Below are 16,357 nucleotides of genomic sequence, written 5' to 3'. Positions count from 1 at the left end.
ACCACAATGGCAGCTCATGCAACGCTACAGCATAAAAATTACGACAATGGCAACCCCTTCAAAGCTACAGCATGGGACGTTACACAAGAACAGCTAACAAAAAGTTTCTGGTCTTACGTTATAAAAGTAAACGATGGAATAATAATAATTTTAACGTAAATATTTGTTTACAAGTTGGCCAGCCAAATAAAACATGTGATTTTCATAATAAAAAATATACAATTATTATATACATATTAATTCAAGTAATCTTAGTGTGATTTTTATTGTCAAACCTAACAAAGACAGAACATAACTGATTGTTAACACTCTCACCACAAAAATCTGTAAATTACGCATCAACATGATGCCTGTTTGATATTACTGTTGGAGCTGTGTACTAAGTTGTTAATCACGTGACAAAACATGCGCAGGTGCTTATGGTTTTGTGTATTTTAAATTAGTTCAACATAAACATTATGTTGTCCGTACAACATGATGTTTTCTATGATTCAAACAACTCCTATATTAAAAAACACCAGGTAAAATTAAGAATACTTTTCGTTAGATATGGGAGAAAATAGAATTTTTTGTAATGTGGCTAATATCAACTTTATTATGCGTAGTACAATTCAACAGACGCTTTGATTCACTATTTTAAGCCTTTCAGGGCTCAAAGACATCAGATTGTCCAATTTAGCTAATTTTGTGAGATGTGTGAGATTTAAAACAATTATGAAAATTTAGGACAATTTTGACACTTTTTAGACTAAATTAGAACTAATAAAAACTGTGTTTATCCTCAGTTAAGGGTAACAAAAGTTTAGATTGATAAAAATGGAAACAAAAAGGTACCAAGATTTATACTTGTTTTTACTAATAAATTTCTTTAATATTCTCGAGTCCTAGCGCCGGAATTTCCTGATTTTCGCTTTAAGTTTAAGTAACAATTTTCAAATAATTCACCGAAAATATTCAAAGGAAAAGTATTGAAAATTGAAAATTGAAAATATAAAACTATTCAAAAGGCCACTTACTGTGTCAAGAAAATGGGGAATTTTCCATGTCCCACCCACATGAACGTTTCATGCATGTCCCTCCCTACCTTCCACCCTCACCCTTCCTCTTTTTGAAATCGGGACAAATCTTGATTAAATCATCAAGGTTTTTACATTAGGTAGCTTGCACTGAAAATCTATTAAAACATGTGCGCAGATGAGAAATAACTTATATGAGAGTGTACATAGGAAATAGAGAAGAATTAATATGTAATTTTGCAGTGCGCGTGATGCTAATTGAAATTAGTTTTATCAAGACTTATCACACACTTTCTTTCTGTAGTATTTTGTAGCATACGTTAGCATGTTAAAAAAATTTACCTTGATTTCATGTAAACACCACATGAAATTGTTTAAATGTTAAATTTTTAAATATGTATATATTTATCTAATATTTCATCAATCTTCTCGTGATAATTGTATAAGTCAACGGATATATGTGAAACCAAAAATTCCAAACTCTTTTACATCATTGGTAGTTCCGCGGTCTGTTATATAGTTATTCCTCGTAAAACTAAACAAGTTCACTCTTCAATCCCTCGTGCAAAAACAGTCAGAAGCTGTCGATGAACTCTGTAATGTAAAAATATATACATTCAAGTAAAACAATGTATATAAAGATATAAAATTTTAAATATATATATAAAAGTTGCTTTGCTAAACTAAGGAACGAGAAAATATGCTGTCGCCTTTTATTCCCTTATCATAGTAAAACCTGCAATTAGCGGACAGCCCGAATTGCGGATACCTCCAAATAATGGACAAAAAGTTGAAGTCCGGATTAAACTACTATAAAATCCTTATGGAAAAACCTCCCAATAACAGCCTTTAATAGCGGACAGCTCCCATTAGCGGACACATATACATAGTCCTGATTGGATAATCCTAGCGAAATTTACCTCCCAGTAGCGGACAGGCTAGAAAAACAAAAATCCGCAAGTTTGAGATAACACATTCAAATTTTAAACATCTTTTTTTATTTACATTTTTGTTTATATTTAAAAAATTTTTGGCCATTGAAGTTCTTTATCGTTGCCTAATTATTTAGTAAACCTTTATTTTAATCTAAATATAGCCTATATTTCTTAACCTTTTCATCCAAAAATGTCTACATAGCTTGATAAAGCCGACAACGGTTAAAATTTGAGTATTTTGACAAAACCTCCAACCAGCGGACACCTGCGAATAGCAAACAGTCTTGCGCAGACCCTAGGGTGTCCGCTAGTCGAAGGTTTGGCTGTATTTTTCCCAACGATTTTTAAATTCTTTGAAAAGTATCAGAAAAACGAAGTTTGAAATTTTTAACTAGATGCTACTGCATATTCAACCAAGGTTTAAAACCAGCACTACTGCTTTTTCGTTTATTACAAACAACGCACTCTTTAAATATGGCAACACAGCTAAGGGCTACGCCAACCTTAAAATAACATATTGGGCGTGACACAGAAAATCTCAATTCAATAATTCTGCTTCCTTTTTCCGCCTTCCATTCTGTCAAGTGTGATTATTTGTCAAGTTTCGGCACACAACGCTATGGTGTATTCAAAGTCCTAAAAAAACTTCGCGATAATACCTTAAATCAAAGCGACTTCTTTTTATAAATCTCCGTTCTCTAATATTCCAAATTGTGGAGAAAGTCGTTTTGTAAACATGAACGCACGTTTTTGATGAACGAGCCAACAAAAAACGAGCAACGTACGAGCAAACGAACGAAGAACAACAAACAAACAACGAACGAGCAAACGAACGAACGAACAACGAACGAGTAAACGAACGAACAACGAACAAGTTAAAGAACGCACGAACAACGAACGAGCAAACAAAAAAATAAATTACCTGATATGTATATCAGGATTCTCCACAATTTCACCGTCAATATTCCACACACTAGTCTCATGGTGGTGGTCATGGTGATGGCCAGCACGCGACGTACTTGATATCGATTCGACGTTTGATTCGTCGTCTGCGTTGTTGCCTGACGTTAAAGCTTTGAATTTAAATTCTTTCACTCTGTGAACATCGATGAAGTTGAAGTCAAACTGCATGAAATCAGCAATAATTATTTTTAACAAAACACGAACGCGAAATCCAGTTCAGCGCTAAAATTTTGACCAAATTTACCCATTTTCAGTGCTAGTAAAAAAGACAGTTTGTTGACTGTCATTGAGTCAGCTTTAACTTAGCACCGCTTCATAATTTCCTTCTCCCAAATTGACCGGCACGACCTTTTGTAAGCCCTATTTATTGGTAATTTTGTTTACGCACTCAAAATGTTGTCACTAACGGTCGACTGTGATGTCGTTGCTAATTTTCATTTATTTATTTTGCGCGTTGTCATCCCGATACATATTTTGCATCACTCACATTACTCACCAGACTATTTTGAACATGACTGATATTATTATCGACCTATATTTTTCGTCAGTCCACATTTTCGTAATAACGTCTGAACTTTTATAAATGCGCCCTTCTAACGTCACGACAAAAAAGTGAATGCCGTTAAAGGCCGGGGTAGGATAGTTAAATTTTAAAAACGGTGTCAAAACAAGGCAAAAAACTGCATAAGATAAAAAACTGCATAAGATAAAAAAGAACATTAAGTCTATGACAACCAAGCATTTCATGTTTCACGTTACTTGACTAATAATAAACCAGTTCGATTTTATCAACACAGATGCAGTTATACGCCCTTTCATAATTTCCATAGAACAAAATACCCCTGGCAAAAGGACGAGTTTAAGCTTGTTCGTAGAGGGTCAGGGAGCTGTGTTTTTTGCTTCTATGCGATGCAAAATAAACAAACTTACGTGTTCTGTTGTCTTTTCAGAAACTTTAATCAAATGATGGAGATATTTTGCACGCGTTGTTTTCTTGATAAGAATAAGGTCGATACACCCGTCTCCTGTGTGGGCGTGTGGTGACAGTCCAGTTGAACTGCGAGCACAGCGGCAAGATATGTTCGCACCAATCACACTTATAAAACGTCCTCTAACTGTTGTCCATTGGTCTGAAATACAGAATAGTCATATAGAAAAAATAAGAATTTTAGTGTCAATAACAGTGTTTTCTATACATATACACTTTAAAATACCTTGCTTTGTTTTACCAAATTTACTGAATGACTGTCAAGTAACATCTACCAACATTAAACATGTTAGCTGCAAATAGCAGTAGGCGAATATCTGTGGGCTAACGACTAACTTAGATCAAATGTTTTCAAGAACGGCTCAGCAATAATTTTCTTAATGAAAATATCACTTAAAACCAGGGCAGGTCCAATGTGTAAAGGGGGATTTTCACGAAGCGAATTGAACGGCGAATTTGACGGCGAATTGTATCGGAGCATGCGCAGTTTTGTTTGTTATGATTTTGCATTGAAATATTCGCTTCGCTGAAAAGTAGAAACAGTTCCTACTTTTTCGCGGCTATAGGTTTCGCTGCTAGTTTTAGACCAATCAGAACGCAGTTAACCAATGTAAACAATGAATTTGGTGTCTAGTTTATTTTGTCGTGATGAAAATTCCCCTTAAGTATATCAGAAGAAAAGTATCATAGCGTAGGAGTTTAACAAATTAAACTTTTTAGGGTGTAAGGGTTTACCTATGTATGGGGACTTCATTTTTATTTTCTTAGGGAGGAGGGGCAGGGTCTATACACCTCTGCACATCAAGCCTGTGCCCTATCATTGTCTTATCATTAACTTCTGAATAACGCAACGCATTTAAGCGTAAAAAATATTTCAAAGAAAGTTGTATACCTTCTACAGAATGGTCTGTTTCCTCCAAAAACATTGAACATCGCTGACAACTGTGAAATAAGCAAAAAAAATATTGAATCCAAGATCTACATTCAGAAAACAGTGAAGGAGAGCGGAATGAGGGACATTAAAATATCGACAATTAATGTAATATTTAATGTCATATTTAACAACTCACCCAGACTGACATCTGCTTTTTGACTCTACTTCAGTTTGTGTTTCCACAAAGCTTATTTCTCCTTCATATGACCTGCATTGAGAAAGTTTACCTTAATAGTGTACTGCAATAAAAAACCCCGCAAAAAACAATACCTGCGAAATTAGTATCAAGGTACATAAAGAAGGTTACAAATGTTCAACTTGTATGTACTTCAACGTAGAGACTAAAGTTATCATTATGAAACACATTTGAGTTTCGGCTTTTATGGTTTTTTGAAGAACATAGGCCAAACTTTATTGTTAAATTTGCTGTTTTAATTATCTTAACTTGAATAGACATTCGCATAAAGAAACAAATAAACAAACAAATAAACAAATAAAAAGCAAACAAACTTTATCAATAATATACCATCTACCTGTTGACCATAAATCTTTTAAAACCTGCTACTTCATACCGTTTCGGACCCATCCACCGTAGTGCTTCACTTTCTTTAGCTAAGTCACCAAAGTATCCATACCCCATTAACGATACTGAATATTTCAAAAATTTATCAGACTCCGAAACGGAACATACATCCAGTGGAAGTTGATCTCCTATTTCAGGAAAAAATGCAGCAGTTCTTTATGAATGCAAAGAGTGTTAAAAGAATTACCAGGTGGTGTTTATCAGAAGGGCGGTTATTCCAGAAAACCGTTCACGAGGGCGTTTATTCAAAGAGGGCGTTTATTCAAGGAGGGCGTATTTTCAAGGGGGTTTGAGTAGTTTAGTAAAAAGCGTCTTTTCATGAGGGTGGGCAAAACAACTAAGATAAAATTAGTAAAAAAATATTTAGAAGAAAATGCACTTTAAAGGTGCAGAATTTTTTTTTCAACAATCTTGAATAGTTTTGTAAAATGGCGTCAAAACCTTAATTTTAGTGTTTGTATTGGTAATAAAAATTTAAAAGGGAGCACTATTTGTCGAAAAAAAAAAGAACAAAAAGACAATTTTGTGTCTTACTGGGTTTTTGCCTATAGTGACTTTACAGAATAAAAGAATTAAAGAGAGATGGAAGTTACCTAAAATAATATGCAATGCAGCTGTAATTGGACAATTTGTACCAGACGTACAATATGCAACAGTATCGGTAGAACCTATTTAAAAAAATAACAGTATGAAGTAGACATGAAAGGTTGAAGCACCAGCATTGGGCGTTAACATATATATATATGCTGCAAATTTTTTCTAATCTTAGTTTTTATGTTGACACATTATTTTTATTCAGAATAATACAGTTGCCATCAATAACCTAGGAATTTATTTTAGTGGAGTTATTTAAAGATTTCCATCTCATTAGCCTTTTTTAGCACAATAATTTGCATATTCTATTTTGGACATCTGCAGCAAGGAAATATGGATATATGAAATTAAATTATGAATAATTAAGAACGATCAAAGGCTTTCTTGAAAATTAAGAATTAAGAAGGCTATCCTGGTAAATAATCAAAATACATAGACCAAATGACAAAAAAGATGGAGGCTCACCTGCAGGTATAATTCCTATAATGAGAGGTTTGTCTTTCGATGATTTCACTACTTTATGAGAGCCATCTCTGTATCGTAACATACCATTTATGATTTCACTAAGCATTCCGTCACCGCCAACCGAAAGTACACTAAGAATAATAATAACAATGTCAATGTGCTTTGTCGGTTCTTCATGGCCTCAATTTTTTATACAACATGTAAATCACAAGGCGACCATTGATCCAAGAGTTTTCCAGGAGTGTTTCGACCTTTTTGCAGGAGTAATCAGGTTCAACAAAAACAGAAATTTCAATAAGAAAAAAAACACAAACAGTTCCCATCACCTGACAACTAAGAAAAACTGACGCAAACAAAAAAATAACTGTAAGAAAAGTTTTTGAGGATTTTGTTTTGTTTTTGCAACTTTTCTATGAGTTTCTTCCAAGAGTATATATATGTTTAAGAGTTTCGGAAGTATTGGCCACCCTGACTTGCAACTGAACTTTCCTAAGCGAGCTTATTTATATTTTTACATGTAATAAAAATAAAGAAATAAAAATGTACATACCCATCAAAGGAGGATACATCTTCAGATAACAAATAATCTTTTGCATGGTTTACTCTTTCAGTTACTAAAGATAGAATTCGTCAAATAGATAGCCATTTTTTTTATTAAAAGACTGACAACCAAAGCAGAGTAGGGTCTCAAAAAATTAACGTACTTATTATAGTTTGTGATATTTTAGCTATATTGAAATACGGTGCAACTTTTTCTTGATATATCTTTTCACCTTGCTTTTTCCCTCCAACAGGATTTATAAACACTAAAAGCTTTTTCGGGCGTGTAAATCCTAAAAAAATAGTTATAATAATAATGATATAAAAACACTAATAAAGATGGTATGAACTATAAATAAATAGTTACGTATGAACTATAAATAAATAGTTACGAGAGAAAAATAGTGAAAATATTTGTTTGGAAATGGGAAACTATAATTTTTCGTTTTAATGCTACAGTTGAGAAAGCAGCAGTGCTTACAACGATGTAAGATATTTTTCTCACCAGTGGACTCACAATGCCGAAAAGATTAAAATCCTGTTTGTAGGATCCTTATCGATATCAATAACAGGAGTTGAATACATGGAAAACAATCAGAAAATAAGGGTGAATTTAAAATGACACAAAATAAGTTTCTTACCCATCAATAAATTCTGTATTCCATCCACCCATGCTTGACATTGTTCCGAGTCTGCAGCATGAAAATGAATGCATTGGTACTTCCATTTGTGGTGTTTACATTTCTTTGCAAAATGAACACTGAAATATTGACTTGGAAATAGTTCTATTTCATTCACGATTTTGTTTTTCTTATCTCTCTGTTCATAACAAGTGAGAATTATATTTGATACATTTATGACATGGGTTGATCGTCCTAAAAGTAAACAAAAAATATTAAAGTAAACCAAAAATATTGTGTTTTATAACACTTTAGAAACATCAGATTCAGTTTTAGCACCCTGGGCACTCATTTTGCTGATATTTTTACAAGGGGTTCTTAATCAAGAAAGATAGTTAAAGTATTCCCAATCATTACAGTATGATATTTTCCCAATTACTTACCATGATTTCAAAACAAAACTTTTGCATAGATTTGCATTAATTTTTAAGACCAGGCCTAGTAAATATACACCGTAATATAAAAATACAATACTTTAAGCCTAGGATGAAAAAAAATAATAATTAGAGGTAGATACCACATGCCCTAATATTTAGGGTATCATGACTATTCTCTGTTATGCAATCTGTACTTACTGCCACTGGTATGTGCTCACCACCTCTCTTATATTGCATTTGCTTATTGTTGTGGCCACCATAATTATAGAACCTTACAAATTAAGGTAAGCTTGTTAAAGGTTGTGTATTAGACATGTAGCAATAAACCTCTAGTACAATACACAAACCTTTTTACTGAACAAGTGAGGACTCACTTTGTGTAATGCAACTATATCCATAATATAATACCCGTATACGTCCGTCCGTCCGTCTGTCTGTCACGCAAAATGGTAGCTTAGCTGCGCAGGCAGCGAGACGCACGCAATACGACTAGTGTTTATACTAATATCATAAAAAATTTAAAAAATAAATTTGTATTGTTCATTTCTTAATTCTTTTTATATTACCTTCCAATGCATTGGAAATAATTTTGTTTGAAAACTTTTGCTTATTTTACCATTTTTAATTCTACAAAATTTTTTGGTATACGTTAAAAACTACACTTATCTTTTCTTTCACTTTATACACAAACTCTAACTATCCAACCAGTCTATTTCGAAAATGGACAAAAAGATATAAAAGGTCTGAATTGAATAAAGCACCCTTGCAATTAAAAGTGTCTGTGTTGTTATTTATATATAAATCTTTCTTTCTTGACTAAGCAGGATTCAAACAAATTTACAACCAACAAAAAATTTCCTTACTTTGTTTACGTATTTTAGTTGAGCCATACGTGGCACACCAACATAATTTTGTATCAGTAAGGTAAGCTTGAACCTTTTTACCATCTAATTCCAGCTCTGACTGCACTAAAATTTCATGATGATCGAAATCAGGTGGTTCTGATCCAATTTGTGTTTCATATCGGTCAATATTAGCAGGATATTCTGTTGATAACACATTTGCATTTAAAGAATCTGATATCATACCTTTGTAAAATATTATTTGATGACTAAAACAACAGAAATATTTACTATTGCAAAGTGTAAGCAGAAAACACAAATAGATTTCACTGTCTTACTGTATTACAAACAGGTAAAATGACGTACAGCTGTAGTACCCACAAAAAAAAGTAAAGCCCCAAAAACTTCAACTGCTTCAATCCTGGATTACAAGATGTCCTGAAAAAATTAACATTGTGTATGAATGATGATGATTAGTATTTCAACTAAAGGTAGCTTAACACAATGTATTTCTGATCACACACAATCAATAAACATATGGGGTATTACAGGAACAAAATTTCATGGGCACAAAATTTTGTGAATTTTTCATATTTTCGTGAAAGTTTGTAGCCTGAAATATCCAAAATCCTAAAATTTGTGAAAGTTTTTTATGCAAAATTAGGTAAGAATCGTCTATTTGCGAACTTTTTTTAACATAAAATATTTTATCTATAGAGATTGGTGTTTGGGGCATTTGCCCAGATAGACCCCGGTCACACAGCCTGAGAATACGATTTATCCTTAAAATGAAAACCAATCAACAAAGTAATTGAAAAAAGTTTTTCAAGAAATATGTTATGAATATTGGAAAATTATGTTTGTTTTTTTAGCTTCTGAGAATTGACATACTTGCTCCACTCGTGAAAGTTTTTCTATTAAAAAATTTTCATATACACTAAAATCGCGAAAGTTTTTAATGCAAAATTACGTAAAAACCAAGCAAAAAGCATTTTTTTCTTTGCAAAAGTACATCACAAAAACAACAGAAGATGCATATTTTATCACTAAACTGATAAATTTATAAAATTTAAAAAATTAATTCTATAATTCTATAAATGTAACAACTGATGAAAAAATTAACGACATTAAACTCAATTGATGTACAAAAAGCATTAAAATAGAGAAAATAATGAAATTTGTTAATTTTTATATTTAGAATTGGCCCTCATCGACAACCAATTTCTCTTATTTTACTGAGTGTATTGTTGACATAAACCAATCTTTCAGAAATTCACATTCTTGGGAGATAAAGTAATACTTGAAACATTACAAGGCAAAGCAAAAAGATATATTGATAGATTTTATGCAGCTTGTTGCAAAAAGTTACAAGTGGTCATTATCAAAAAGTTGTGTTACAAAGTTGCAAGAAAAATTGTATATGACATTTTTATAGAAATGTTTTACAGTTAAGGTGTTAAAATACCCGTTAGGCAAAGTAGCAAATTCACATTTCTAAAGTGCTACAACAAAATACGATGACAGGATATCAGACAAACGTTCTCATAATGACCAACAAACCGCAGCTAAATTTTGTAGATAAATAGATAAGCAAAGTAGCTTTTATGACACCTTAATAAATAAAAAAATTTTACAATAACCTAAACAACGTACTATTACAAGAAAGGAGCCTAAAAAATTATCCATCACAAAACATTATGCCTTAAGAAGACTTGCTGCACCTTTATCCATAAACCAATGAAGATCCGCACTCGTAAGTTTAACTAGCGATGCTGGTACGTCTTTACTTGGTGCTCCCTCAATAGCTTTTTTAATATTTTCTGCTTTTCCTTCGCCTGTTGCGATAAATAGAGCTGTGCTTGCATTGTTGACAACATTCAATGAGAATGTTATTCTCTGCGGTGGAGGCTTTGGTGAGTCTTCAAGTGATGCAATCCATTTCTCATTCTCTTCCAGCAAAGCGTGGTTTGGAAAAAGTGAACAAATATGTCCATCTGGTCCCATACCTAAAACAACTAAATCAAGTTGTGGCAATTTAGAATTGGGAAACACACTCCGTAACTTCTTTTCATAATCTTGTGCTGCATCAGCAACCGTTCCTGTTTTGTTTAATGTGAAGACATTCTTTGGGTCTATATCTTTGTGTTTTTGTAGCAAGCCATCATTAATTGCTTTATAGTTACTATCCTTGTCAGTTAATTCAACAAACCTCTCGTCACAAAAAAACACTTTCCAATTTGCCCACGAGATATTGCTTGAGTATTCTTCTCGTTCTAAACTTTGACAAACCTTTGTAGCAGCACTGCCACCAGAGAATGCTATAGAGAAAAAACCATGATCGGATATAGCTTTTGATGATTTTTTGGTTATAAATTCTCCAAGGGATTTCAAAAACTCATCATCTTTATCATAGATATGCTGCATGATTTTAATTCTTGCTTAAAAATAAAATATAGATATATTTTTTAAAGAAATTCTTAAAAATAAGGACACAAAAAAAATTTACCTAAAATAACTAAAAAAGACAATAAATCACTTAATTAAACTAAATACAGTAGCCACTGCTAACTGGAACCTCAAGGGGTTGAGTTAAAAAGATTGTGTACAAGTTCAAGTTAAGTGGTTTTCACCCAAAAAAATGAATAAAATAAAGCAAACATAAGTCAACACTTTGAAATATTTCAAAACAACTGTGCTTAATTAAATCAACTATCCAACAAATTTCTTAGTACCTCACTTTTGAGTTTTGGGTGCAAAAACTTCGGAATTTATATATTAATACAAAACCTTTGTGTGTCTGAAGATGCAGAACATATCGACTATGCTGTCACAAACACTTAGTATTATTATATAAGACTAGTCGATAAGGTCCGTGGAAAAATGCACTTAGGCAAAGGAAAAATAAAAAAAAGCTGCATTAAAATTTTTGATGACGTCAACAGTGTATTTATATACATAAATGTTTTTAGAATTTTGTTAATTGGTAACATCTATTGTGAGGAGCTTGAAACTATGAACAAAATAGTGTATATAAACCTGTACAATTAAGGTACAGATTAAGAGTATATACGTTTAAAAGTTTTGATGACGTCGACAAAGACCTGGCAAAAAACAAAAACAAAAAAATTTCAGAAATTTGTATACCTGTTGCCCTCATCCAAGGTTCGAATTAGCAGTTTGCAATTCCCAATTTGCGAATGGAAATTGGAAATGCCATTTTTGAAAATCACTTTGCCAGGAAAATGATAAAATTGCGAGTTGAATATTTTTAAGTGGCGATAGAAATGCTTTTTTAGATCGCATTTCAAAAGTTTAAAGGGGCACCCCAGTGAAAAAAAAATATTTAAAAAAAATGTTATTTTGATAAGACAATACATAAATATGTCAGAATAAACCTTTTACATTCGTTAAAAATCTTTATTTATACCTTAATCGGGTCTGTAAACATCTTTAATTTTAAATAGCACACCTTCTAAAAGTTTTTTTAGTTACTGTTTACATTGTTCGTTGATTAAACGTTGTTAATCTTCCATTCTAGGCGATTACTAATAAGAATCAATTGGTGGTGGGGTTTTCTTGTGTTGAACCAATCTTGCTGATGAAATCATTGTGTTTATAATAGTGGTATATATTGTGTTGTGTGTAAATCAATTGGGTTTATTTGGTGTTGCGTTATTAGGAGAACTGTGAAGATAACCTACAGGTTAGTCATACACATATTGTGAGTTTAACAAATGGTAGCAGAGAATTAAAATTGCAAAGTATCATAGAGAAATGTCGAAAAGTTGGGTACCCCCACCATCATTGAATACAGAGTCCAGTTACAAAGACTGGAAAAAAAAAGTTCAAAAATGACAAGCACTCACAGAACTAAAGGCGGAAAAACAAGGGCCAGCTATATTCATGGGTTTGAAAGGAAAAGCTAAAGAAGCAGTATTAGAATTGGAAATTGAACAAATCAGTGCCACAACTGGGGTAAAAGATATTACTGACAGATTGGACAAAATTTACTTAAAGGATGAAAATCAAACTGCGTACCTGGCTTATGAAACCTTTGAAAAATTTAAATGACCCTCTGAGATAAGCATGAAAGATTACCTTATAGAGTTTGAACGATTATATCACAAAATCCAAGTTCACCGTATGGAACTTCCTGATGGAGTTTTGGCATACCGAGTTTTACAAAGCGCTAATCTTACACCAGAGCAGCAACAGTTGGCTAGAGCAACTATAAATGAATTACGCTATGATTCAATGGTATTACAGTTAAAGAAAATATTTGGTGATACTGTGGCCTCATCTGTGTTAAATGATGCTGTAAAGATAGAGCCTGTTTTACAGGCAAGTGCAGATTCTACAGAGCAGAATTACTTCACTAAAAGAGGTGGATATCAGCGTTCAAGGTTTAAAAGAGGAAGGGCTGCAGCACCAAATCAAAGATATGGATGGAGGAAAACAAGATCCAGTAACAGAGTAATGAATCCGCCTGATGAATTTGAAAATATTTCAAAGTGCAATATTTGTCAGTCTATTTATCACTGGGCTGTGAATTGTCCCCATTCTCATGAGAATCAGGAGTCTGAAGATGTAAAAAAGGAAGAGAGTCGTTCAAAAGTTACATTTTTCTAAAATTAAAGAAAGTGAAATACAATCCCTTGTTGGTGAAACTTTGTCATGTGCAGTTTTAGACTGTGGTTGTACCAAAACAGTCTGTGGTAAGAATTGGTACCAATGTTTCATTGATAATATTGATAGTGATAAACTGCCAGAAGAGTATCCAGGTGGAAGAAGATTTAAATTTGGAGATAGCGAAGCAGTTTGTTCCATAAAACGAGTAATCTTACCTGTAATCATTGGTTCAAAAGAGATTAATCTAGAAACAGAAGTTGTACCCAATGAAATACCTTTTGCTTTTGAGTCAAACATCTATGAGAAAAGCAGATGCAGTTTTAGATTTTAGCAACAATACTGTTAAAATGTTCGGAGAACGCCATCCTTTAAAATTTACCACCACAGGTCACTGTTGCATACCTTTAAACAACAACAGAATAGACTTAGATGAAAAGAATTATGACCATTTGCTTCCTCAAGTTGCCTTTGTATGCGCAAGTGAAAAATCCAAAAAAAAAAAAGATCGTCAAACTTCATCATCAGTTCTGTCATCCAAGTGCTGAGAAAATAAAATCTCTTATCAAGCATCAAATTCCTTTTTAGAGGACCGGAGTGAAATCATGAAATTACTTGATAATGTCTCACACTCTTGTAAAGTATGCCTTAAGTATAGAAAACCAAGACCACGTTCTATTGTTGGCTTACCAATGTTGTCGGAATTCAATCAGTGTGTGGCTTTAGATTTAGTGCAACTTTCACAATCATTGTGGTTTATTCATATCATAGATACTTTCACAAGATTTTCATCTTCAAAGTTAACAAGACAAAAGATAAAGATGTGATAACAGACATTATCTTTGAAATTGTGTTAGCAAGATTTGGTCAACCAAGAAAGTTTCTGGCTGACAATGGAGGACAATTTATCAATAAAGTGTATGAAGAAATGTGTGAGCAATTTAACATAGAGTTTTCCACAACAGCAGCTGAAAGTCCTTGGTCGAATGGGCCATGTGAGTGACACAATGGTATCATTAAGGAAATGCTGAGTAAGATTATAGAGGATACGAAATGTACACCTAATCGAGCACTTTTCTGGGCTATTAGTGCCAAGAATTCTTTATCAAACAACAATGGATTTTCACCAAACCAGCTTGTTTTTGGTAAAAACTATGACTATCCCTGCTTCCTCACTGATCAGTTACCAGCCATGAATGATACAGTTTCAAGTAAGACTGTGGCCCATAACCTTGCTGTGATGCATGCATCACGAAGAGCATTCATAGCAGCAGAATCTTCTGAAAGAATACGTAGAGCATTGCGGCATAATGTCCAGTGTTACAATGATGTGCAGTATGTAACTGGAGATAAAGTCTTTTATAAAAGAAAAGACAGCAAAAAATGGCATGGACCAGGCACTGTAATTGGACAAGAAAATAAACAAGTACTTGTCAAGCATGGTGGAAGTTATGTGAGAGTCCACATTTGTCGGTTGCAAAAGGTAAATCAAGTAGTACATTCACAGAAACCATCACAAGATTCTGAAAAGAGCCCAGAAGCAACAACTATGCAGTTGGACAACTGTGTTTCACCGGAAGACGAAATTTTTGACATAGTTGATCTTGAAAGTAATACTACGGAAGTACCAGTAACAGAAGCACCAGTAACTGAGGATGCGGCCATTGATAATTCACAAACCAATGGGACACCAATAGAGGAAACATCTAATGAAACATCAAAAAGTAAAACCACAGTCGATGAAAAAAAAGGCAATACCTCTATATTTCAAGGAATACCAAAGTTAAAAACCAGAATCATCTATAAGCTAACTTCAGACAGTGAGTGGATTAAAGGATTAGTTCACAGCAGAGCAGGTAAAGTGAGTAGAAAAGGAAAAGGAGGCAGGCAATATGGCAGCTGTTTAAATGTGTAAAATGAAGACACAGGTGAAATTAATTGGTTAGATTTCAAAAGATGTGTGAGTGAATGGCAACTGGTTGTTGAAGCCAATGACACTGAAGAAGTATTATTAGCGATAAAACCAACTATTGAAGACGAGGTCTTGAATGCGAAATTTAAAGAATTAACCAACTGGCAAGACAACAATGTTTTCTCCACTGTTGAAGACAGAAGTCAATCTACAATATCAACAAGATGGGTAATCACAACAAAAAAAATAGAGGGCAACATATTTGTCAAAGCTCGTTTGGTTATAAGAGGTTTTGAAGAAGAGGAGGTTCAGAATCTGACTAAAGACTCCCCAACGTTTTCAAAAGAAAGTCTGCGAATTGTACTCACAATGTTAGCAACTAACGAATGGGAATGCCACACCTTAGATGCCAAAACAGCATTTCTTCAAGGTAACCCGATTGATAGAGAAGTAATTATAAAGCCCCCAAAGGAAGTAAACATAATAGGGGTTCTTTGTAAATTGAATAAAGTAGTATATGGCCTTGCTGATGCTTCAAGAGCTTGGTATTTACGAGTAAGGGAACAGTTAATTGGTTTGGGAATGAAAATGTCTTTATTTGACGAGGCTTTATTTTATTGGGTTCAAGATGACTATTGTCAAGGATTGATCGTAATACATGTTGATGATTTTCTTTGGGGAGGATCAGAAGATTTTCAAGTAAAAGTCATTGCATCCATTAGAAAAATATTTCGGGTTGGGTCAGAGAATTGCAGTAATTTTAAACATGTTGGAGTCAACATACAACAATTCAATAGTTCTATTGAGTATGACCAAAGCAAATATGCGGCAAGCACGGAACAGGTTGAGATTCAAAGCACCAAAAACAAACATCAAGAACTCTCACATGAAGAGCAATCTAA

The 16,357-nt window shown here is 33.3% G+C and overlaps 2 protein-coding genes across 2 annotated transcripts; both read right to left on the bottom strand.

The window, feature by feature from the left end:
- Positions 1-136: 136 nt before the first annotated feature.
- LOC130624986 (ceramide kinase-like) lies at positions 137-9,393 on the bottom strand. The gene is made up of 12 exons (XM_057440057.1): positions 8,939-9,393; positions 7,660-7,893; positions 7,183-7,311; positions 7,029-7,092; positions 6,479-6,609; positions 6,013-6,087; positions 5,370-5,547; positions 4,973-5,044; positions 4,795-4,844; positions 3,845-4,044; positions 2,874-3,076; positions 137-1,610 (listed from the first exon to the last, which is right to left on the bottom strand). The coding sequence occupies exons 1-12, from the start codon at positions 9,159-9,161 to the stop codon at positions 1,562-1,564; spliced, it is 1,608 nt and encodes a 535-aa protein (XP_057296040.1). The 5' UTR covers positions 9,162-9,393; the 3' UTR covers positions 137-1,561.
- Positions 9,394-9,935: 542 nt separating this feature from the next.
- LOC130624987 (6-phosphogluconolactonase-like) lies at positions 9,936-11,407 on the bottom strand. Its single transcript, XM_057440058.1, has one exon. It carries the CDS (start codon positions 11,339-11,341, stop codon positions 10,613-10,615), a length of 729 nt encoding a protein of 242 aa, XP_057296041.1. The 5' UTR covers positions 11,342-11,407; the 3' UTR covers positions 9,936-10,612.
- Between the last annotated feature and the right edge of the window lie 4,950 nt (positions 11,408-16,357).

This window comes from Hydractinia symbiolongicarpus, chromosome 14 (assembly GCF_029227915.1).
Source record: "Hydractinia symbiolongicarpus strain clone_291-10 chromosome 14, HSymV2.1, whole genome shotgun sequence".
Classification (NCBI taxonomy): Eukaryota; Metazoa; Cnidaria; class Hydrozoa; order Anthoathecata; family Hydractiniidae; genus Hydractinia; species Hydractinia symbiolongicarpus.
This window is presented reverse-complemented; position numbering and strand designations above follow the sequence as displayed.